The following is a 26,100-nucleotide window of genomic DNA, read 5'->3' on the forward strand; positions in this document are numbered from 1 at the left end:
CAAAAAATTACTTACTAACTTCAGTTTCATGTCATGTCTGACCTAAACCACCATTTTCCACTGCTGAAAGGAAAAGGTTTCACCACTCTGCTTTCTCAGTCCCTACTGTGAGCCACACAGTGTCCCATCTCCCAGCCACTCACTGGACTGCACAGTAAACCGACTCAACTCACTAGCCTGGCAAGACCTTTTCACCAGGTTAATTCTCCAGAGCTTCAGTGAGTTGAATCAGTTTGCAATGAGGTCAGACAAGCAAACACACGAAACTAGAGCCGAAAAAGGGAAGTGGGATAAATTGCTAATCTGACTCAGCCATAGCAAAAAAAAGAAATATCACCACCTGCATTTTAGTCTACAGTCTAAGCTAGCACTGTTACAAAAAACAAGTGCTCGCTCATCTTCCTGCCCTTCACCCCTAACTCTTCCCCCCTATCATCTTTCCCCACTTCCCCAGCCTCTTCCCTCGGGCAGAACAATGTATTCATACAGCAAACAACACTGTGGAAACACTACAGGTTAAAAGAAGGCAACCTATGCCCAAAAAGGGGCTGGATGATTTTTCCACTGAAATGGGTTCTCTAAAACAGTTCCTCACACTGGGCCAACAGTTGAACCTATGAAACAGAGGGCGTAACGATGCAGGAAGAAACTACCGAGAATGAAGGACTGCTCTCAGCCACAGTGAGGCTGCTGCCAAAAGCAGCAGTAATTTCTCTTTACCTATAACTGCATGATCCTGCAGCCTCACAATCTTGGTGAGCTTACTGATCTGAAAGAAAACCGACCATCAAATCACAACAGTACTTCTCTTAAAAGAGTGAGTACGTTTGCTGAATGAAACATCCCTTTGACATTGCAGCCCACAGCCGATTTAAACTAGGTATATAAAGAAACTGCATCCTCAGAAGAAAATTTAGACTCTTCCTATGATACAATAAAGTAAACGTGAAGATGTCCCAAAATTTGCATTGATGTGTTAGGCATGAATGAAATAAGAACTATGGAAAATCATGACACTTGAGCTGGGTATTCTATTTAGAGAAATATATAAAACTTCTAGTAACTTTTTTTCCTAATGCATCTCTGTTTGCAAGTATTGGGTTTGGAGATATACTAAATATCTAAGGAATCACTATTAAGTTTTTATAAAACGTTTAAAACAACTCACTGGAACTGAAACTCTAATGCTGATAAGGTCAGCATCATCTTTTTTGTTCTCACTCTAGAGCAGCCAGGGAAACGCTTATTCTTCGCTTTTCTTACACAGCCTCCCAAGCCATCTGACTGGCTAAGTATTATTGAGAACCTTGGGAATTCGTTCATTATTTTTAGAAGTCACACAATTCTCCATAACGAAGGTGCAAGCTGTATTTGCTCCCAAGAAAAAATATTTACCACTGCAGCAGCAGTTAAAAAGCCTCATTACAGTGAGGTTACACAAATATTGCTGCCTTTTAAGTACCAATCCTTTCTTCCTGCAGCACTAACACATTTCAGGTTCCGCCCCGCCTAAATTTATTCCACTTACAAAACAAATACTGCACACAGCAAAAGACTACTGGTTGAAGTAATCCTTTGTTATGAATTAATTGGAATGTTCTCATTAGTTGCTCAAAATTTAACCCACCCATTCAAGGTAATATGCATGAACTCCCATACTAACTTCACTGTGCTATGTGTATCAGAATTTTTGGCACTTTGAAACTGTTGCTGGGATTGGTTGATTTTACACTAATATAACTATCACCCAGTCACCTCAGAGTCAGACTGGACCTCTTCTGCAGCTGGATGAGACTCATCAAGTGTTGTGGATTCACTGCTGTGTTCTGACATACCTGAAAATAAAATAGTTTGGCATGCATTAATTGATGTGAAAGGGGCTGGATGTTGCACCTTACAGAAACGGAAGTAGGCGTTCAGAAAACATTTGTTTTACAAGTTCAGCTAAAGCAAAAGGAAACCTTCCTCTTTTGATGATGACCAGGACTTTAGCCCTCCAAAATCTAACTGAACTAGAAATATAGTCTGTCCTAAGCTCCCACTGCCAAAGCAAGCTTGCCTGCACAGATGGCTAAGCTTGCAACATACAATCCAGGAAGTCTAACAATGTTTTTCAGCTGATATTTACTGTCACCTAGAGTAATAAATAAACTGACAATATCTTACCACTGCAAAGATCACTGTTTTGTAAAAACATGAGAATTATCCAAATGTTGCAAGTTTGTATTGATGCTAAACCATTGGAACCAGCTGTTCAGTTTGCTATGCCTAACTAGAAACAGAATCACTTGCATGTTATTCCCAAAAAAATCTCGCCTACAGAGGCAAAGAAAATTGGTACCACTGAGCACAGGCACATGAAATCAACTCCACAAGCGGAGAGATCATGAAAGAAAAGTCACATATCTAATACAGCTTAAATAGGAAAACTATGTAAAACTGATTTCAAACAGCTGGTAACTACTGGTGACACTGCAATTCACTCAGCTGTTTGAGAGGAAGAGACAACCAATCATTAAAAATTAAACAAAGTCTGACAGTATTGAGTATAATCACATATGACTTTGGTTCATTAAGACTTGCACCATTTTATACATGTTCAACCACATACCAGATTAAGCAAAATTATAAAGAGATCACTATTTATATCGTATTGCAGTTTCCCAAGCTATGTAAGATATTTCAATTAAAGCAAATAATTAATAAGGTATGCAGCTCGCTTGACAAGGGAAATAAAATAAAGACACAAAGGCTAAGAAACCAAACCATCTAGATCACGTTACACCGTGTAACCTACTACGTTACTTTGGAAAACGCAACACGTAAAATAAGAGATTTTCTCCAGAAAAACAATTCATTCAGAGTTATCACTGAATGAAGCTGGATTTTTCTCTGAACAATACAAAATTCCTTTCCAAGTAATGAAGTAATTAAGTATAACTCCTTCATGTATCGTCCTCAACGTTCTACAATTCTTTTGAATATGAAAGACTGTGCAGCAGAGGTGCTGCTTTCCCACATAGTCCTGCCCAAATTCTGCTTCTGGCTGAAAACAACCTCCATGATTAACAGCTTATTTCCAAGTGGATAAAAATTTTCCCTGATGGACCAGAAGAGTACAAGTGATTTCTTTGCTCTGCTGGTTAAACAAGAAGCTAACTTCACCTTGTAGTGCGGTCTTGGTTAAGACAATCTGTACCTCAGTTTTGCCACATTAGTGATCCTGGAGTTAGGTTTATACCTCACATAACTTACACACCATGGTAGTGCTGTGTAAAATCACTGAATGCTATAAGTAGAAAAAAAAATATTTTCTTCATACACTTAGAAACTCTTAAGCTATCTAGAGGCACAAGCCATCTCACAGACCCATGTAGAGGATACTGCATGAAGATAAACAATTTTTTTTTTAAATCCAAATTAATTTACTGTTTCTGATAAAACCTTCACACACATCTTTTTCTATAGTATTCTTTTCCTGTAAGCAGTAGGAACATTTTCAACAGCTCTACAGGATCACACTGACCAACTTTAAAACATGAGAAGAGGAAAACTGTAGGGTAAAGGTATCTTTTATAAGACATATAACTGAACAACAAATCAGAGATGTTCCACTTGGAAAAAGCATGCCTGATCCATATGCTGACCTAAATGAAAGCCCAAAACCCCAACCTCATCATGCATGCTCTTTTGCATTTTCTTTTTTCCCCCTCCCTCTTAGAGCAATACTGCAAATCCGCACGAATACCATACCAGAGAAGAACAAAGGAGACAGAATATACCTGAGAATCTTTCCACCATGTCAAAGTCACTTTAAATACCCATCAGGTTACAAACTCAGTCATTTTAAGTTCTGCTCACCATAAATAAAACCGCGTGATTTTTAAGCTCTAGCAATTCATATATCATTTCAACAACTACCAAAGTAAAAAACAAAGTAAAGCAAAAACTTATGATCAGTACGCTAAGCTCCCTCTAGAATAAAGACTTCTGGGACATTTAACCATTTAAAATTAGGTATTACATGCCTTTTCACAGAAAGGGCAAATTCATATTTACTCATTCATGCAAATATGAATCAAACGTCATCAACAATGAATTAATTTTGAATAAGGGGTTTATTCTTAACGTAGTTATATTACTTAAATAAATGATACAGTCTCAAAAATGAGAACCATGGGATTCTCAACAATTATCTCCACTTCTTTTAAAAGTATGCACTAGCTTCTTCACTTTGGTTTTTCACTTAAAGTGCCAGTAAGGTAAAACCAAGATATCTTCTATCCAAATAAAGTTTATTACACTGTTTTATTGTTGTCTTATTACTCTACCATATTGATAAGCAATAAAAGTTTTTGTAACTGCAGAAAAAGCAACTGCTGGTGGAAAATAATGATTTAAAGCATATTTTCTTAATTTCAATTTTTAACTAAGAACACTATCGCTAATTTCTGTCAAGATCAAGACCAAATGCTTTTAAAAAATAATTTAAAGAACTGTATTAAACATTTCAGCTACAATCACATCAGTTTCCTCATTATGCTCTTGAATTCCCTGGCCGCTCCACCTGCAATATATAAAGTATGCTTGAAAGATACAAGACACAATGAAGATAAGGACTCGAGAACAGGGCTGCCACTAACTTCCACACTCCCTGCTCTAGGTCAACCTGCCCTTAAGCGCATTAACGCTCTGCTTGTCTCCAGATTAGCTAAGGCATGGGCTCCCATTATGGTTTCAACTTCTATCAAAACAGAAAGAAACACCTAATCAAGATATTGATTCCAATTTCTCCAATCTAACGTTCAACTGTATTACATTTTCCTTACATTTTAACTGTGTGCATGCATACATAAACATATGGTTCAGACAGCCATTTGGTTTTGATCAAATTACATCCTTCTCCAGCCCTAAAAAAAGAGAACCCTTCTGTTATCTTTTCTGGGGAATCAACACTTAGATAACAAAGTCACTGAGTGCAAGTCTTAATTTCTTGTTACCGGTTCCACAAAGTATAAAATGCACACATTAAGACACTGAAACTACATCCCGTTCAGATGACACAAGGTGAAAGGCTGTTAAGAGAGATCAATTAAGAGTGCCAGACCAGTGCAGTAAGCAACGTTAGAAGAATTGCTTATGATTTGTAAGCTGTGACTGCCCCATCCCTGGAGATGTTCAGGGCCAGGTTGGATGAGGCCTTGGGCAGCCTGGTCTGGTGGGAAGTGTCCCTGCGCATGGCAGGGGGTTGGAACTGGATGATCTTTGGAGTCCCTTCCAACCCAACCTATTCTATGATTCTAAACAACACCAGATGCAACACCTGCTTGTCACACAGCAGCACAGCGTTTCCGTGTTTGAAGATTAGCAAGCCAGCTGCAAAAGACAAATTGGAACACTTAAACCAGTAATTGTCAGGGCACGGAGCAAGCCCCGGGGGCACCAAATCTACGCAGCAGGCACTCGTCTTCCTCCACCGACAACCGGGTTCCCGTTCTCCCTCTTGAACCCCACCTTCGACCCTCTCCAAGCCCCCCGGGCGCCCCGCACACCGGCGAAGAGGCAGGCAGAGCTCAGCGCCCGGGGTCCGCGCCTCCCTTCAGCCCCGCGAAGGACAGGACGGAGCCGGGAAGCGCCGCCATCACTTCCCACTCTCCGCTGGGCCCAGCCTCACCTGCGGCGGCGACGCTGCAGCCTCGGGGCGGCAGGCGCAGGAGGAGGAGGGGAGAACGGGCCGGAGCGGCAGCGCCGCTGCCCCCTCTCCAGCTTTATTTTTCCTTCCTTCTCAGGTGCCAGCGCGAGGCGGAAGCGCCGCGCCGGAAAGGCCTCGCCGGGGGAGGAGGGGGAAGGGCGGGGCGGCGCCTCTCTAGGCTGTGGCGCGAGACTCTGTGGTCGCCGAGCCGCAACCATGGCAACCGGGGCCGCCTGGGGACACCCTCTCCCGATCCATCCTCTCAGCCTTCCCCCGCCCCTTTCTGCACAGCCCCTTCATCTTAGCCCCGCCCCCTCCGCTTCGCCCCGCCCATCCATCTAAACCCCCCCGCCCCTCTCGTCTTAGCCCGCCCCCCCTTAGCCCCGGCCCTCTCATCTTAACCTGCCCCCTCTGCGCCATTTTAGCCCCGCCCCCGACCTTAGCCCCGCCCCACAAGCTCCCCCACCTCCGCCCCTCCTATCTCCGCTCGCCCCTTCCCTCTCAGCCCCGCCCCGCTCTGCTCCTCTCGCCCCACCACGCCCCGCCCCTCCACGCTTCGACCCTCTCGGTTTCGCTGCCCACAAGCTCCGCCAGGGCCCTCTCGCCCTGCCCCCTTAGGGCCGCTCCGCCACTTTCTGCCACGCCCCTTCAGACACATCCCTCTCAACCCTGAGAACTTAGCCCCGCCCCCTCTATTTGCCCCGCCCCTCGCGCCTCGCCCCACCCCCTCATCCTCGCCTCTTGGTGCCACACCCCCTCGCACCACCCCCTCACTCTTTGCCCCGCCCCTCACCCCGCTCCTCTCTCTGCTTCTTTCTCCCCCGCCCCTCTAGCCACACCCGCCCCTCTCGCCCCGTCCCCTCGCCCCGCCCCTCTCGCTCCTCGCCCCGCCCCCTCGCAATTCGCCACGCCCCTCACCACGCCCCGCGGTGCCCCGACTGCCCCCCCCCCCCCCCCCCCCCCCCCCCGCATCCCCGACGGAAGGCGCAGCGGCCGCGTCCCAGATCGCGGCTCCGAGCGAGATGTCGGAGGGTGCGGGGAGCGCTCCGCCGCAGCCCGCGGCGAGGAGGAAAAAAAGCATCTCCATCGAGGACAAAATCGACATCATCAGCGCCGTGGAGGGCGGCGAGAGGAAGGCAGACGTCGCGGCTAAGTACGGCATAAAGAAGAACTCCTTGTCCTCCATCCTGAAGAACAAAGACAAACTGCTGGAAGCCTTTGAGTCGCTGCGGTTTGATCCCAAGAGGAAGAGGCTGAGGACCGCGTCGCACAGCGACCTGGAGGAGGCGCTGGTGAGGTGGTACCGGGTGGCGCAGCGCCTGGCGGTGCCGGTGAGCGGCGCCATGCTGCGCCTCAAGGCCAATGACTTCGCCCAGAAGCTCGGGCACAGCGAGTTCAGGTGCAGCAATGGGTGGTTGGACCGCTTCAAGTCGAGGAACGGGCTGGTGTTCAGAGCCCAGCCCGCAGAAACAGCCGCCGCCGCGCTGGGAGCACCCGCGCTTTGCTACCGCGACGTTCTTCCTCACTGTTTGAATGATTATCAGCCCAAAAATGTGTTTTATCTACAGGAGACGGGCTTGTTGTATCAGATGTTACCGCGAAACACGTTTGCGTTCAAAGGGGAAACTTGTTCTGTAGGTCAGCTAAGCACAGAGAGGATAACAGTGGTGCTGGGCGCCAACGTGGATGGCTCCGAGAAGCTTCCTTTGCTCGTTATAGGGAAAAACAAAAGTCCACGTGCTTTCGAAGCTATGAAGTTGCTACCCGTGGATTACGAAGCAAATGATATGGCATGGATGACTTTGGAAGTGTTTGAACACTGGCTGCGTAAACTCGATGACAGATTCCAAGCGCAGCATCGACGCGTAGTTATCCTTGTTGATTCTCTCCCAGCTCACGCAGAAGTGGAGAACCTAAAGTCTGTCAAATTGGTGTTCTCTCCTTCAGACTCTTCTTCATGTGCAGCTACGAAACGAGGGGCTATCAGAAGTCTAAAGGTTAGATACAGGTGCTGTCTTATCAAGAGATTTATTGACTGTGTGCAAGGTAATAAAGAGTTTATGCTGACTCTCCTTGATGCAGTTGAGATGTTGCACCTCTGCTGGAAGAAAGTAACACCAGAGGCTGTTGTAAAAAGCTATGATGAGACAGGATTTGAATTAGAAACTAAGGCAAATGGTAATGATGCACAGGTTGAAAATGAATTTGATTGGATTGCACATGCGCAGGCAGCTGGAGTGGAGTTTCCAGAAGGTTTATCTTTGGAGGAATATGCAACTCTAGATGATGACTTGGTAACATGTGAAATGACCGTAAATAGTGAAAGGATGTGTGCTGAAGAAAGCACATCAGATGAAGCTGGAATGTTTGTTAGTGATGAAGATGAGGATAAAGGTGATCGATTTCAGGGAGCTGAACAGCCTTTGCCATCCAAAAATGAGGCCTTGCATGCTTTAGACACCCTTCGGAAGTTTCTCAGAAGTCAGGACACGAATGATTCTCTTCATGACTCCCTCACAGACCTGGAGAATTTTATTCAACGTGTAGCATCTAAATAAATATTTTAGCTAAGTGTGAAAGCATGTAATTGAAATAAAAGGAATTCTGTAAGGGAAAAAAACCCACCAGGCAGTTTAATAGCAAGTGTTGCTGCAATGTTCCCTAGTGTGCCTAAATGTGCTCTAGTGTGCCTAAATGTACATAACAAAAGAAATTTGAAATTATGAAATAGGGCTGTGAAGTGATGTCTTCCAAAAAATCAAGAGGAAAGAATACAAAATTTGGAGTGGGGAGAGGAAATAAGTTGAACATTCAAAGTCATGACTGTAGTAAGCACAGTGAAGGCAAAAGCCATTATTTGAGCAGGTTCCATGCATTCAGGATGAATTGGTGCCCACTTGGCATTATTTCTTCAGGAAGCGTTTAGTATTTCACATCCATAACTTCACCGATGTCTTTAATATTGTTGACAGTGGAACAGTAAATATTTATCAGCTTGGTGATTTTGATACTTAAAAGAAAAATAATAACACAGAAAACACATGCATGAGTTCTGAGAACTAAGGAGGGGTTTAAAATATTTCTTTTCTTTTGTCTGTCTTCAAGAATTCTGGCCACAGTTTACTCTTATAGCAGATGATGAACAGCAGAAGGTTAGCAGCTTTGGGTGTGTTTTGTTTTCTTCAAGGTGCTTGTGTGTGGACTCACATGAATAGCATAATCATTTATCCAAGACTAAAAAGACAAACCTTTACTTCATCTTTGAAGAGGACAAAAAGGAAGATTGCTCACTTCCTTTAAGCTTCTTTGCTATTTGGATTTGATGTAGTCCTTCTATGCAACTCCATGTATTTCTACAGTAAATACAGATCCAACATCATCATGTGCAATATCAGTATTCAAAACCTTACTGAACTCAGGATTTATTTACTATACTTGAAGGCTTTGCTGTAGGAGTCAATGTAACAATGCAGTTCACTGTTATAGGTACCATTACCCATGGTGCTCTTTGCATGAAATGCAGTGTGAACTGAGGAAATCACTGTACGCTTAACGCAACATCAAGTACAGGCTTCAAGCAATGTAATCACACTGGAGCCAAAAATCTCAGTTTGTTTGAGACACACGGTTTGTAGCTTTTTTTCAAAACCTGTTTTAAAAATTTTCCGTATCTACTGATGTTAAATTTTTTCAAAAGTTAGAGATTTCTCTTTTAGAGGAAGAATAAAATATTTATGAAACCTGTGTAATGAAGAATCTATCATGGCATCTACAAGTCAACCATGAGAAACAATCTCTTGCTTACTTGAATCTTCAGTTTTCAATAAGAAATTTAGCCAAAGCGTTGTTCTTTCAGGAGGCAGATAGTTTATTAATTTCTAAAATAATTTCAAAAACTGTATCAAATTGTTGGAAAAGAGTGAAAATATGGGGGGAGGGGGAAGAGGGGTAAGGAAGTGCCTATGGCTAAAACATACAAATGTTTTACTAGAACCCCTACAAAAATAAACCCCACAAACCTCTAGTTTCTTATTATGCAGTATCTGATGTGAATTCCAACTAAAGGATATTTCGATGAAATAAGAAATATCTGTTGAAATTCCAATAAAGTCCCACAGAGAGATTTATAGATTCTGTGAAAGGGGTACACCTCTGTATTATTTCTATTAACTATTTTGTTAAAATACAGATGCAAAGTCTTTTAAATTCTGAAGCTGTGTCAAATAAATCAATGCATTTTACTTGCTTAAATACTTTAGAACAAGCTTGTGAAAAGTACTTTTTTTTTTTTTTGGCTAAGCTTGTTTGCAATTCAGAAAAGCAGCCCTGCAGAGAGGGACCTATGTGTCCTGGTGGGTGAGAAACTGGATGTGAGACAGAAATGTGTGCTTGCAGCCCAGAAGGCAAATCATATCCTGCACTACATCAAAAGAAGCATGTCCAGCCGGTCGAGGGAGGGGATTCTGCCCCTCTGCTGTGGTGAGACCCCATCTGGAATATTGCATCCAGCTCTGCAGCCCTCAGCACAGGACAGACATGGACCTGCTGGAGCGGGTCCAGAGGAGGACCAGAAAAATGACCAGAGGGATGGAACACCTCTCCTATGAAGAAAGGCTGAGAGACTTGAGATTGTTCAGCTTGGAGAAAAAAGACTCCAAGGAGACCTTATTGCAGCCTTTTAGTACTTAAAGGGGGCTTATAAGAAAGATGGCGGAAAATGTTTGAGCAGGGCCTGTGGCAATAGGACAAGGGGTAATGATTCTAAACTAAAAAAGAAGTTTAGAGTAGATTAGGAAAATTTTTTCCACTAGTTGCCCAGTGAGGTGGTAGATGCCTCATCCAAAGTGGGGACACCTAGTGGAAGGTGTTCATGCCCATGGCAGGGAAGTTGAATCTAGATGATCTTTAAGATCCCTTCCAACCCAAACCATTCTATGATTCTATGGTCCTATGATTCTGTTCTATGAAACATTCAAGGTCAGGGTGGATGGGGCTTTGTGCAACCCGATGGAGTTGAAAATGCCCCTGTTCACTGCATGGGGGTTGAACTGGATGACCTTCACGGTCTCTTCCAACCCCAAACCATTCTATGATTTTACAGAAATTTCACAGGGATGGATAATTTTCTTATAGCAATCTTTAAAAACTAATTTTTGTTTTTTTCTTTATAACAGCTCGTCCTACTAAAAGCAAGTTTAGGAAAAATTTTATAATATCCATATAGTAAATCTGTGTGCTCTTTAAGATGCAGCTCCATGTGGACCTTGTTAGCCTGGGAGCCAGTAAGGAAACTCCGTTTCCTTCAAAGAGAATTCTCAATGTGAAGTGTTGGATCTGAGTGAGAAAGAGTTGCATAAGTAATCAGCATATCTTGGTTAAACCAGGGCTCCATCTACAAATGTAGTGTTTGCAAGATGAGGCTTAGAAAATCAAGTGATAGGAAATATCATCATTAACTCATAGCAAAGGAACTAAATTACTGAGTGCTGTACTCCCTCATGAAAACAACAGGATGAATTTACTTCTTTGGCCTGGACTTTGAAGGTGGAACTTGCTTTGAAAAACATACAACCCATTGAAATCCTGTATCTTTAGAGAATATGTGAATTATTCCTAGCCTCCTAGTCCATTCTGAGAAACCGAGCTAAAATGCACTCACTGAACTGGTTTTTTTTTTTTAGGTCAGATGCTTCGTATTCTAATGCTATAGCTTTCAAAATTATTTAGGAGCCCAAATATTTCTTTTCACTTGGATTTTGGTCATATTTATTGTCAAACAGAGGACATAAAATCCATTATAACTCTTGTTGCTATTTCAGATGTTTTTTCATAGGGAAATGCAGACTCCTTGGATCTGAAATGGTAGCGGTGTTTTGGCATGAAGTAAGTGAGGTCACTTTCAGTTACCCAAAGTGATTTGATACTGTGAACTGAAAATATAAAGTTTAAGAAATATAATCAACATGTGACATTTTGATAGCTAAGTAATCGAGGGAGTAAGTTGACCATTTCTCATTATTTAGAATCATAGAATTGGTTGGGTTGGAAGGGACCTTAAAGATCATCTAGGTCCAACCCCCTTGCGACGGGCAGGGACACCTCCCACCAGACCAGGCTGCCCAAGGCCCCATCCAACCTGGCCTTGAACACCTCCAGGGATGGGGCAGCTTCCCTGGGAAACCTGTGCCAGTGCCTCTCTACCCTTATAGTGAAGAAATTCTTCCTTATGTGTGGTCTAGTCTTCCTTATGTCTAGTCTAAAGTGCAGATCTTGAGAATGATAGTCTCAAACACGCAGAACTTTTAGTGGCTTTAAATTGTAACTGCAATATTTTCTTAAATTTAAATTAAATAATAACATGAAAATACTAGTAAAACAACTTCAAGATTTTTTTTGGTGGTTGCATTCATTGAAATGGTAGACTGAATATTGGCCTGCTCAACAGTTAGCTAAAAGATGTGGTGGCTGGGCAACCATGGCATGCAATGATAGGGTTTCACAGTATTTTCTCCCTTTAACATAAATAGAAGCTGGTGGTTCTTATTTTGGGAAAGCAGTTGTTAAAGGAAGGCTTTGCAAAGTTCTTTTTGGGAACTGAATGGTGCTAGCACCAGAGAAAAGTTTTTGTATTTAAGCAAGGAAGTCAGGATTTTTATCTAGATGTTTTAATATGCCTCTTTTGAGAGTTTCTTCCTTGAAAACCCAGTCAGTCCATCAGCAAACAAATCTACTTGACATTTTTGCATTGTGATAAGTGGCACTTCTATCAATACATTCATTAACAACAGAAAAATATTTGCATCAGATGAAAAGATAACAATTTTATGTCTGACAGCCTGTTTTTACACATAGCTTTTGTATTGGTAAAGCAGCGTTGTATAGACATGTGATTCCCTTTTACTGATGTAGCTGCACTGTGGTATAACCACTCCATTGTTTTACAGGATTAGTAATTCAAGTGTAGCTCATTGCCCTTCTTGCTAGTATAGTTACTCCATTTGAGATGTATTTTCTCTCTTACAACTGTAGCTGTTTAACTGCATTGATCTCATTAAAACCATACAGCTTCTGAGTTAAGGCAGAGTGGAAGAACCAGTAACGTCTTGCTAACTTTTCCATAGCTTTGTCACCTCAGCTGTTTGAGTAGAATGCGAAAGTGTAAATTATACATTACTATGATCGGTAAAGTGAATGAATACCACAGTGAATTACCAGATCTGCTGAATGAGAAGATGTCACATTTACAGTTGTTTTTAAAATGCCTTATTGTACTTTCAATATTTGAGCTGAACACCCTTTTCTTCCTAGGCTTTCATGCTACCCTACCTCTGGCACACCTTCCCAGCCTTGTGTGTGAATGGGAACAAGTGGAACAGGTCAATCCCTCCCCTGCACACGTAGCTACAATCCGTGCAAATTGTCATCCAATACACCGGTTGTCAGCCACATCATCGGGAAGTTGATCTCCAGATCTGGTTTTCACCCTCCACTTATGCTTCATGTTGCTTTGTGTGCCTGTGTGAGCGCTTGGTTGTAATCACCAGGGTTGTGACTCATCTGTCTAAGAAGTTTATGGTTCAATAGGGTGGTGCAACCTCACCCCAAATGCTAAATGCAACACCATTCATAGTATATTGAAAGGCTACTTAAAAACTGTGCAGGACCCAGGATTGCCAATAAAGACATCCCTGGAGGGTGGTAAGAGGCTTCATCTCTCCTGGCCCCGACTCAGCAGCAAAGCTGAAGACCTCTGCCTTCTGGAGAAGTCTTTGCCAAACTCTCACTATTCAAGAAGGATAACTAGTTGCTGGATTTCTCATCTGGAGTCATCCACTTCTCTTGAGAGATGTGCTGTAGGACTGCCGCCATATCACGCGTACAAGGAAACAATTTACTGCTTTTCTTTTAGCAGTGTTGGTGCCTCATACTTCTAAGCTGTATAAATAATGAAATATGTTATTTTACTATTCAAATTTTTATTTCTTTCCTCTTCCTTCTTTTTTTTTCATCCATTGCCTTCTATCACTTTGTATTTATTGTTATGCTGTTAATTCTAGTGTTAACATTAGGATCGTTGGCACAACCTTCTGGCAAGCTATTTTCCACCTTACTCTCCCTATTTCTAATATTATCTTTTACAGGTGGTATTTTTTTAATCATGTCACATATCAGCTGGTATCACCCTCTTGGAATATGTGCTCGTGATCTCAAGCCCTAATTTCTCCATTGCTTTATTTAGTGGCTTCCCAAATTCTTGCTTCATTTAGCCAAGAACATTTAGTACATCAATACTTGTTTTTGTCTTTTCTTTTTTGTAGAGGAGGGTGAGCAGTGTTTCCTCTATTAGTCACCCGGGATGTCTGAGAGAACTGGTAATAAAACAGGTATTCTTTCTCTCCTTTCAGGTGTCTTCATTTCTTCCTTCTGTCAGTGGTCCCTTCTGATCTGTACTTTTGAGATTCTCAGTTTGACATTTAGTATCTTCATCTAAACCATTCTCTTTTCTCTTTCATCTCTCACCCTTATCTGCCTGTATAGCATCCTTGCCACAGTTCCGTTTTACATTTCCAGTTCTAAATGTCATACCCCTAACCTCAGCTCTTTGGATCTCTTTTTACTGGCCCCATTTAATCTTCAAACTACATTTCAAACTCACTTTTCCTCCTTACCATTTATCAATGTCTATATCTCTTCGCCAAAACCAAATTTTTAACTCTTTCTGGAGTCAACAAATTTTATAGTATCTCTTTTACTTAGTGTGTCTTCCTGATTCCTTTAGAACAAAGATTATGCTTTGAACAAGTGTATATTGTTTTCCCTAAGTTTACCTTTTTGCATTTTGTTTTCACCCATTTGTTTTTTCATTTCTAGCACTTTCAAGTCTTTCCTTTGCTTAAATCTTTCTTTTGCACTCCTGATCACCAGCATGATTTCGATTTATTTTTTTAAGCTTGTAAAAAAAACCAAAAAAAACCCCAAACAAAACCTGCACCAAAAAAGAGTTTGGGCCTATTTTTTTACATATCTAATCTTGTTACAATATTGGATAAAATTAATCAGACAGAAAGCTGGCTTTAGACATTAACTAGTTTCTGTCAAGGTTTTTTATTTGAATTTACAGTTTTTGTTGTTTATTTTAGCTCTGATTTTCTTGTTTCAATAGTTTGTGAGTTTTCAGATATTTCTGTGCTATTTGGCTTTGTAGCCAGACTACGTAGCCTGAAATCATGGAAAAAAGCAGATAGATCATAAAAAAAGAGTGTTTAAAAGGTGAGGTTTGGGTCCATTGAGATTCCCCTACAGGAACTTGGGGAGAACTTGTAATGTAGGTTAAGCAGAACTTTTTATTCAAAATCAATAGTCAGAGTCCTCTGGAAGTCCACTTCCATATGCAAATTAGCCAGAAAAAAACAGTACAAGAGAGAACACCACAGGTTGTTTGAATTTAGGATGACAAGAAATGGCCCCTCGTAATTTAGCTCCACTTTGAAATCAGTTGATACAAGGGTTGTTCCCCAGAGCTAAGGAGGCATTGTCTATGTAAACTACATGTCATGACGCTGCCTAGGGTTTGTCTATGTTCAATAAGCAAATAGAAGTTTGCTTAGAGACAAAGCAAGACTGAATCAGGATTTCTGTGTAAAAGCTGTATTTCTGTATAATCTAGAAGTTCCTGGAAGAGTCAGATGAGCATGAAAATTGGCATTGCATTTCACAAGTTACTGAGAGACGTCTTGTAGTACAGACTTGGGATCTATGAGTTAAAGAGGTATTTATTACATGCAGTTCCCAACAACGACTGAACTGTTTTTGAAAAACTGGCTTGATGGATATCAGTTCTACAGCTCTAAGAAAATATGGCAAAGAGGGTTACGTGTACATTCAACACATGGCACAGACGAACATTACAATTCAAACTCCAGCAGAGACATATCCTCAATTCTCTATGGAAGCTGAGGGTGACCAGACGCAGTGCATATATGGTGAGTGCCTGCAGAGATGCAGACGTGGCATATGCTGTAGACATGCAATAGCAAGACAGAAAAGACAAGTACAGGCAGACAGAGCTACAGGCTCTCAGCTTCGCTTGATGAATGACTATGAAGGACTGTCCTATGCCCCGTCAGAGGTGCTTTCCCTACATGACGCATTACCAACCCATTTTTTCGAAAGAGCAAAGGAAATCATATAATAGTTTGGGTTGGAAGGGACCTTAAAGATCATCTAGTTCCAACCCCCCTGCCATGGGCAGGGACACTTCCCATTAGATCAGGCTTCCCCATCCTCTTATGAACTTAAAAAGATTCAAGATTTATTAATATCTTGCCAACCTGGCAATGTCGTGCTTCTTACCCTTGTAGCACATAGAAGCTGGCAGCAGAAACCAGAACTACAAAAGGTAAATCTTAAATAATGAAGCTTGCAGGTTTTTCTGCCACATTTTTTCCTGGCCTTGACCCAGACCATGTGGAGTTAACAGCATTGATATAAGGGAGACCTATGCAGTCCCCCGAATCACACAGCACCTTCAAAGATTTATTAAAATCTAATTTAGTGCCAGCAGCTTGCCCACTACTACTAAGAGGAGAGCGTTTGGCAAACTTACTCCTTGAATGGTTAGAAACCAGCTTGCGATTGCATCTTAAATACTCATGGTTAAATAGCAACTGAGCTCTTTAGGAAAATAATAGAACTTGATCCTTCCCTAACAATACCAACAGCCTTAAAGAACTTGTGCAACGGCAAACCTGTATTCCTATTTAAATGCCTGCATTCACTGTGCTGATCTGTTGAGGAGTAACACTGGGATGGCAGATATCATCCTGGACAATGAGATTATATGAAATTTACATTAATGTAAGCTTCCTAAGGGATTATTTAGAATGAGGATTAGGGAGCTTTATGAATTTAAAACTTCCTTCAGATTTCTTCATCCTCCCACCTCATCTCACAGAGGGGAGAACCCAGTGATCATTTCGAACGACCTTCTTTGTGAGAAGTTCTACTAGCGTTTGCCAGCTCATTAGTCTGCAAGAATTATGAGGAAATGCTGCAACGTATGGAAAACAGCCCTTACCCTTCAGCCAGTGGGAGGTGTAAATGCTGTTCTGCCCCGTAAGTGGATTGAGCCAGCCTCTTACTATGATGCTGACTCCTCAGGCAAGAAACGTATTTGTGAGATTACATCTTCAGAAAGCAGAAATGCAGGTACTGGTTTGCTTTTCATCATTTATCCTGCATTCTCTTTTGTGTTTGCCATTCCAGTTCCTGGGAGATTAAAAATTCCCTGTCAGCTGCCTGCCTGATTGGATAAGTCCCCCAGTTCAGAAACCTGAAATAGTTCTGTGCCATCCACTTGCCTGATTTACAGGCTTTAAATATAGTTCCTATATTTGGCAGGCGCCTTTTGCTTTTTGGGGGTTTTTTTTGAGTACCTGATATTTGCATGCCAGCTCTAATGGCAAAAGAATGAGTTGTGGACCTCAAATGAACTACCTGTTCCTCTCTCCATGTGGAGATACAACTATAAGAATTTATACCAGGCAGAGATCTGCTCTTACTGACTTTCAAGAGAGTTGTAGACTCAGACTATGTGTGGGTTGACCTTTGCAAACATGGTAGGAGATGTGAAATTTCCCAATTAGGTTATCAAAATGAAAATGGATTAACAGAGGAATTATACATTTGCTTCTAGGAAGACTGTTGCCTATAGAATCATATCCATGATTCTTTCCATCATGAGTTTCATTACGAGCCACTAGAATTGACCTCTTTTACTCTTGATGCAGACACCTAGAATTGTATGAATGCAAATTCTGGCAGAATTTTAATACTGCTTACCTCATATACAAGGTACACAAGTATAAAAATGGTACTTTCTGACTGTAGATCAGTCTTCAGAGAGAAGCATATGGGCAGTGTAGCAGCCTGTCAGACCCAGGAACTTCTCACTTCGCACCACACTTGTTGCATCTACACTTTGACGCAGACTATGGCATGGACAGGTACATAGAAAAGGAGCCATAGGAGTCAACGGGTATTGGTTTGTATAGTATATGTAATTGGGCCGCTAGCCCAATAGAACTCTCTACAGCAACGAAAAAATCCCTAGCGAAGGTATGCCTGCTCGCACCACTGTCACAGATACAGGTCAACATATGGATCTGCCTGAGAATGAGCTACAGCATATCTGACCCAGCTGTTTGGAAGGGATTTCTCTGCATACCAGACTCAAACAGGAGAAAGGCGACATAGGCATCTGCTTGTATTTTGGCAAACTTAATGTTTCTACAATTTGTACAAATTTATGAGGTTTCACTAAGTGACTGCTACATTGCAATTTAAATATTGAGCCATTGTGTATATTCAGACAAAATAAAGTGAACAAACACATAAACTTAATTTAACTGTGTAATAAACCAGCACGGTTTCTAATGAAGAATGAAGAAAGGCGTATCTCAGAGAGAAAGAAACAAAGCTAAGGTTGCAGAAAAGACACAAAGCAAAATCTCTGATTTTTTTTTTTTCAGGTTGTCTTGCAGCACTGTAGTCCTCTGTACTGAACTGAAAGTTAGATTTAAAGACAGGGTACTGAGAAGTGGTGTTCTCCGCCCTGACTCCATTGAACATATCCCTCCCTGGGTTGTGACTGATGGCATTTTGGATGAGTAAAATATCACAACCCACTCCCACCTCCATCCCCCCGCCATTATCACCTGCATGAAGAGCTGGTCAGTGATTAAATACACCACATGTTGGGACAGGGCACTGTTTCCAGAGAAATAAGAATTGTAGAGAGACACTACTCACATTCCCTACAGAAAATGAGGGCGCAGTGAGTATGTGACTTTCCAGTTTTCAGCATGGTGACTGAATGATTTCAGACACCATGCAGAAGTTTACAAATTCCTGAAATTGCATCCCTAACATTGCAAAGACTGTAGAAAAATTGTAGAATTAGCAATCTGTATCCTTAATAGGATCACAGTTACAAAGGAACATATATATTAGCATCTGTGATGGTCAAAATAGCATTAACAATGTCATGCCATAGAAAATACTTTAATTGCATATTATTTTTAAACTAGTTTATCAAAAATATACTTAGGTCTGCTTTAAAATAACTGCAAACACCCTGGTTTCCACTGGCATAGAAGAGCAGGCAAAATACCTTCAGAAGCATTGACACTTTTCTGTACTGGGGCCTGAAGTTGGAAAGGCACGTGCTCGAAAAGCAGGCTGAAAGCTGTCCAAGCAGCCTTAATTTGGCCTCTTGCTTGTATATGCATTATAAATAAAATCTCTCTATGGACTAACACACTTTTTTTCCTTTAATATCTGTTTGTTTTTCAGCCGGACGCCACCTCCTTGATTCCACTGGGACTATTTGCGTTCTTAAATACTTGCACAGCTTCTGCAGAGCTGGACTAAGGCAGGACTGGAGGCTGCCTGCTTGATTTTAGAGTGGCTCCTAACACTAGACTAGAACTGTGCATTTGGGTTAGATTCTTTAAAGACATTTAAATGACCAACTAGGAAAATACACTTTTTCAAATTATCTAGGAAACAAACTTGCCCCAGATTAGCTATCCGTACCCCTGGAAGTGGTTAGTGTTTATTTGCATCTATAGGTATCTAAGTAGCTTTAAAAAAGCTTGTCTTTCATGTTTTGTTTTAGTCTGGACTCTATATTAGCTATTTGTGAAATAAAGTTCAGTAATTACAGTGAAAATATGCCAAGGAAAAAAGCAGAGAACATTTTAATGCAAGAATAGAGAAAGGGACTTAAATGGGAGGATCAAATGAGAGTTGCCACAGCCTAAAAAAGTATCAAGCAACATTTAAGCAGCATTATTTTTGGACATCAAAGTTTATCTTCAGATACTTAAGGTGTGGCTGGAAAAATCTTAGTACTCACATTACAGTTTGGATGTGCTGGTGTGTTTTTTATGGTAGAGTATTACTGCATGAATGTGCTTTTCAGATTTATTATCTTCTTATGTATCATTCACAGCTAAGAAAATAACTTTCAATCAGTCAGTTGAAGCACCCTAGAAATAAAAATTGCAAGGATTTAAGAAAATAGTTTACTTTCTCTCAAGTACCTTGTTTCTCTACTCTTTATTTTACTAAATTCAGCAACGAATACACTTAAGGCAGATTTGTGGGGGTTTTTTTCAATCTTTTACTTTGTCAACCTCATATTTTATTATCTCTTTAGGAAAAATATCTCATTTTCTATAGAGCACTGAGGTTTTTATCGCAGACAAATCTTAAGCTAACACTGACTTGAAAGTGACGGCTAATGAGTAGGCACCTCTGCGTGAGACACGCGGTACTGATGATTCATATAACGATAATTCACTGGCCAACAGCTTTTTCCCCTTTTTGGGTACTGACTACGCATCTATTAACAGAGCGAGCACATGAAAGCCTGTGACCAGACAAGGCTCTGATGCTTGCAGCAGACACCCAGGCAGTGTTTCTTCTTTTTCTTCTGAAAGCAGTCATACAGAATTTCCATTCTCTGATGTGTTTTTCCAAATTGCACAGATACTCTTTTTAGTATTACAATTGTATTGTCTGTTCTGTATCTGTCTTTACTGCGTCCTTTATCTGTCTGTACTGCAAGGTCCGCACCCCTCCTGCACTTATACAGTCATTTCCATACAAGAAGGCTTTATTCCTGATATTGGAGACTGCAGTCAGCTCCTGTTCTGGCCAAGCAATTGAGCTCACTCGCATCCCACTCTGAAGCATCTGGAGCAACTTGTTCCTCCTACCCTATTACACACGTGTCCATAAACATGCAACTCTGCTTTTGGCATCCGATTCTGCTCAGCTATCTTCCAAACCTCTGTGTGGGGAGGACTGGAAGGGGACTGTCTCCTGCCAACAGAATTGCAGTGCTCCAGTAAACCACTTGGACTGTTTATACCAAATGTGCACTTACCATGCCAGTCTGGAATATATTGCAACCCTGCAGAAAATTTGTATTTAAATCATTCAGTCTCTAATTCCACCCTAGACCCTAGGCACTGTAATGCATTACTTACATAATTGTTTTCAAAGAATGAGACAAACCTTTAATAATTTCCTGTGCTGCTATGCAAAGAAATTAAACTCTAATTTATTCATATATGAAAGATCAAGAAACTGGCCTGAGTCCTTTTAAAAACTGATGCATTTTATTTCAGTTTCATTCTGTCATTGGCCTTGAAGGATCCAAATAGAAGAGAATAATAAATTGTAGATTTCTGTCACAATAGTGGTATTGTCAGAATTAATAAAAGTGCCTGAAAAATCGATTCCCAGAATTGCATTGCGCGGACCTTTGTTGCTTGTCTGAGATGTTCATGGCTTCATGTCTAACAAGGGTGCTTTGCATAGTTTCAAAATAAAGTAGGGCACAGCCTCCTGGCTCAACTGCCCACATTTTCCACATTAAAACATAGTTTTGGATGCAGGAGAGGGCAGTGGGGGAGATGCATAACTACTGTGGGACACTCGGCCCTTGCAAAGTTGGGACAAATTCCTTACTTTTTAGCTGCTGGAGGGAACATGAAGCTGGTCGTGCTGAGATAAGCACAGCTTTACGCCAAAACCAAACCCTGAAGCTGTACTTTAGGGGTATTTACCTTTATCCAGCCTGCATTGAGACAAAGACACATCTCATGGAGTCTCACCTAGATTCCAGTAGTCTTGGAAGATTGTGTGTGAAGAGTTTCATGATCAAATCCTGACACTAGACTAGATAGAGACACTGCCTGGGACTACCTGTATCACAGAATGATGCTATGTTTCACTAGTGATCCCAAACAGGATGACTTTGCTGACCAGACACAGTCTTTTCAGGAGGGCAGTCTTCAGCTGTGGATTTTGCCCACGGTAAAGCTAAGCCTCCAAGAGGAAGCATATTTCAAAACACAGTCAGTACGACAAAATAATACAGGCATCATCTATTTTAGGATTTTATGCAAATTACAATTACTTAGGAAGTGTTTGGCATGTGCAAAATTTAAAATCCATGTACCATGTTCCAGAAAAGACTAGAAATGAAGTGTCTAGCTACACTTTGACCTAAGTCTGCCAGCACTCTAGCTGCACCCTCTGGTCTTTTTCATTTCAGAGGAGGTTTGCCATGTTAGAAGTCTCTCTCTCAATCCAGTTTTCATTTTGTTAAAGGAAACTTCTGTACGAAGATCTAGATATTTTCAAGAACAGTTTTGTGTTTTCTTTCTATTCTCTATTGAAGTCTCCAAAACATTATAGCTACAATTTAATGGCTTGTGTTAGTGTAAGAGAGAAAATAAGGAAAGAGACAATAAAAGAAACCAGAAACTTAGAAACCCAGTTAAGCAGGGAGATACTTAAAACTGGCAGGTACTTGTTTTTATGCCTCTATCATTACTCTAATTTTAGTTATTTTACTTTGTAATGCCCAGTTGTGGCCGATAGCCTAATTTATACTGGTGGCATTGGTTTCAGAAAGGTATTTTTTTTTTTCTTGAGCACCTCTGCAACTGAAATAAAATATAACTTGCCTTTTCATGTCATCTCAAACTGAGAGAGTTTACTGGATAGAGAGCTTTATTTACTGCTATTCACCCAGGCAAAGCTTGCTCTGAAACAAATGCAACCATGCATTCCAGATCCGTGTGAGGTTTCTACAGAAGGGTGCTGTGGATTTTAGCCTTGATTCTGCAACTCCTACCTGTCTCTGCAGCCCACAGAAGCACCATTGTAGCTGGCATGAGGAGACTCCTGGGGGCATTGCAAAACCTCCTATGATTTGGGGATTTATTATTTTATTTTATTTTATTTTATTTTATTTTATTTTATTTTATTTTATGCTGCAGTGAGTTGCAATACAGTATAATTTCCCATTCTTTCATGGTGACTTGTGGGAAAAACGTATCTGTCTTTTCCCAATATATGTCAGAGGCAGCACTTAGTCATTAAGGGACCAGAAGAACTCAACTGGCACTAGCCCTTGCCTGCACTTCAGAGCAGGCAGATTAGCTGCTGGCATCAGTGGCAAAGAAGCTGCTCCAGCAGGAGTTCATAACATAAGCTCTATAACTAACCAACAGCTTGCTCCATCACTCTCCAAAGTTTAGTTGTTGTTGTTGTTGTGCAGGAGTTTTCACAGGAAAAAGGAACAAGAAGAGCATGAGTCAACTGCCTGCAGTGTTACAAAACATTTCTGTTTTTCTGAAAACGTCCCACTGATGGCATCTTGTAGTCTCAGTGGTGCAAACTTTTCTCTTATCAGGGAAGAATATTAGCAAACAGCATATGTAGGGGGTCAGAAATGCTCTTTATAACATAAGATTTGATGAAACAGTACCAAAAGCATGCACAAATATTTACAGCTGGGTAACGTAGACTGAAAACACCCAGAAAACTCAGTTGCTGCATCTGTTAAAAGACATTTCTTTTTGCTATGGTGTGTCATGAACCATAGTGAATACACCAAAGCCTATGAAATTATCAGATGCTATCTACTCCTCTTACAAAAATCCTCTGTGACTGAAGGCACCTGGGTTTCCAAATACACAAGTTTTAGTTTTTCAGCAAGGTTGTCACTGTAGCTTTTTGTTTCTGCATTTCTACCGTGAAGAGAGAAGCGCGCAGCTGGAGGTGATATCTGAGGCAAAGGTACGAACCTGGCTGCCCTCACAGCCAAAAGGGGGCCCGCTGGGAGTGCTTCAGGGGGAGCACGATCACGGTGCTCGTGGCGATGGACTGAGATAACTGCCCTTCCGTGACTGTCCGATACATCAGTGTCCAAAATATCTAATTCCTCATTCTCTAAGTTGTTTTTTTTTTAATTTAAATAATCAAATGTGTGCCAAGCTGCCTTTTTATCACTCTGAAGTCTTAATTAAAATGTAATGTGGCACGAAGTTTACTGAACTTCAATTTGCCTTGGAAATCATTCGTTGGGTAAACAAGTGGGTAGCTATCTTGGTGTCAAGGGGCAGCAATAAGTTGTTAGCCGAACGTGTGTCAAAAGTAGCTGATGGGAATCCAAGTGAGAAATGCAACAACCCATGTAGAAAGACTGAAGGGAAAAGAGGAAAGGACAGTCTTGTGTATTAGAGATAGGGGATAAAATGCCACAAAGATACAAAGCAAAAATAACAAGTCCTTTCCTTTTTTCCTTTCCAGTCTTTCTATCTATGCTTATATTTCAGTAAGGGATGAGTGAGCTGGTCTAAGTGTACAGAATGGGGCAAAACAGCCAAATATGCAGAGCAGGATAAACTGAGAAAAAATGTTTGTAGCCCATGTGGTATTGGAAAGACTGAGAGTGGAAAATGGGGAAAAATGGAAAGGAGAATTATGCATTAAATCAATGACAGATAAAAATACTCTTAAAAAGCATGACTTTGCCTACTATTGACTAAAGCTAAGATAAGCTGAGGCTGGACGGTAGTAATAGCCTTAGGGACTGAGTTTATGGTCATCAAATGCAGACAGTCCTTGCCTGTGCTGCTTTTATGGCCAGTTACCAGTTTTTCCTATCACTGGACTAGACAAAGCCACAGCACCTCTGAGCACATAGGAAATGCCCAGGTAGCCTCAATTTCTGCACTTCTAGAATTGAAAGTATCTATATTAATTAGACACTGCTACTAATACTTGAAACTTCTGCAATTCTTTAACAGGAAAATCTTAAAAGCAATCACAAATCCCACCTCTAACACTTCTGTCTGGTAAGGAGGATCATGTACGGCCATGACATCATATTAAAGAATATCTCCCACAAATATTTAATTACTCAGTCAGTGTTTTCATAACTCTGATATCCCCTTTATCTTCCTTTAGCTGCAATGTTCTAATTTTGCTTTGCTATTTTTCCCCACTGTTTTATGAAGTGCATAACAATACATTGCCAATAAAAAGCAATCAGTTGGGATTTTTAGTTAACTAAATCATTCAACTCTTTTAAATATATTAACAAACTGGTCATTAAATGAATCACTGACGTATTTCTCAGTTACTCAAGATAAGAAACTATAACTGATGACCTACAAAAGCATCAGTGTGTTAAGAGAAATTATTAGTTGCAGAAGCACGGCAACAATTGATCACTTCAGCAGCTTCCACCAATCTGAACAGAAAGATTCATCATTGCCGACTTCAACTAATTCACCAGAAATCACATTTTGACACAGACTAATGTCTAGGTGAAATACTGCTAAGCTGCTATGCTGGCAACATACGTCTCTTCTTCCTTAGTTTATTACTGGCAAATGTTATGCAAGTATTGAAAATGTCTCAAACCTGGGATGCTCCAGAGTAGAATCTGGGATGCATGCTCTCTTGGACTCAGAGGAATAAATTTCAGACCTAGTATTTATTTTTACAGTGGAATAACCCAAACTTATGGTCCAGTCACAGACATTCCTCCATCTCCCCCCTACCCCCACCGGCCTCTCAGGAAAAGATTTACATCCAGGTCCAAATTCTGAGCCCTGGCTAGTCCCACCCCATATAGCAAGAAGTCTGAAAACATTGGATTTAATGTTGAGGTCCTCTGTTGCTCTTATCCAGGGACACACTATGCGTGGGAGCCCGCATGTGTTTCTGAGTGATCAGGTGGTGGTGGGGTGGTAGGCACAGAGGACGGGGCGGTGGCAGGGAGCACAAACATGACCTGAGGTCTGCACACCCAACCAGAGAGCAGTGATGGGTAGCAAAAATCAGGATGAGGGAGGAAGAGAGGCAGGAGGTACTTGCCCCTTCACCACCTTCATCAACCATAGCACCACAAACCCCTACATCAGGCATTGTATCCTGGTGGGGCTCGAAACCTTCTGAACACTGTCATCTACATTGTCACACTGGCATTGGAGTGCTTTCCAGGTAAGCCGCCTGCTCCTAACAAAAAATGATGTGGTTTTCTGCTTTTTCTTCTTCCCCGGCTCAAACCAACCCGAAGTACTCAGTTACCGGCTGCCGAGTGAACCAGCCAGTTTTCCCATTTGCGGAGGCAGCCCTGCCTGGAGCCTGCCTTTTGGGATCATAAAGGCATTCGATGTCCCACGATGTGCTGGAGGGAGAATCAGAGCTTGAAAACCAAGGCAGGGGGGAGGCATTATTGAAATCTGCTTGCTCAGCCGCCCTGAAAAACAAACTAAAGCCTTCCTGCTAACACACATAAACAATCTTCTCTGTCTGATTTGTATTTGTGTGATGTTCATGTCATGATGCTGCATGTAGATGAAAACAGATGGTAGTAAAGCTGGGAGTCAAAAACCAAATGAGAGTAGGAGTGGGCTCATCTACAGCATAAAGGTGCTTCAGCCGAGTTAGTGCTCGAAGAGCAACTTTTTTTTTTTTTCTTCTTTCTTTTGCAATCATTGCTTGCTTGACAGGCCCAGACGGAATTACATCAC

At 41.5% G+C, this 26,100-nt stretch overlaps 2 protein-coding genes across 6 annotated transcripts in view; one reads left to right on the forward strand and one right to left on the reverse strand.

The window, feature by feature from the left end:
- ARFIP1 (ADP ribosylation factor interacting protein 1) overlaps positions 1-5,911 on the reverse strand; it is a 41,009-nt gene extending 35,098 nt beyond the window's left edge. For 2 of the 5 annotated variants that reach the window (XM_054064971.1, XM_054064970.1), the window contains exons 1-2: positions 5,675-5,911; positions 1,756-1,835 (exon numbers count right to left, since the gene is read on the reverse strand). In XM_054064971.1, coding sequence (XP_053920946.1) covers positions 1,756-1,833 — 78 coding nt within the window. In that variant the 5' untranslated portion in view covers positions 1,834-1,835; positions 5,675-5,911. The remainder of the gene's footprint in view (positions 1-1,755; positions 1,836-5,674) is intronic. The other 3 variants (XM_054064967.1, XM_054064966.1, XM_054064969.1) reach the window with 3 other exon arrangements.
- A 760-nt stretch (positions 5,912-6,671) lies between these two features.
- Positions 6,672-14,348, forward strand: TIGD4 (tigger transposable element derived 4). Its single transcript, XM_054066374.1, has one exon. It carries the CDS (start codon positions 6,715-6,717, stop codon positions 8,248-8,250), a length of 1,536 nt encoding a protein of 511 aa, XP_053922349.1. The 5' UTR covers positions 6,672-6,714; the 3' UTR covers positions 8,251-14,348.
- The last annotated feature ends 11,752 nt before the right edge of the window (positions 14,349-26,100 follow it).

This window comes from Cuculus canorus, chromosome 4, assembly GCF_017976375.1.
Source record: "Cuculus canorus isolate bCucCan1 chromosome 4, bCucCan1.pri, whole genome shotgun sequence".
Classification (NCBI taxonomy): domain Eukaryota; kingdom Metazoa; phylum Chordata; class Aves; order Cuculiformes; family Cuculidae; genus Cuculus; species Cuculus canorus.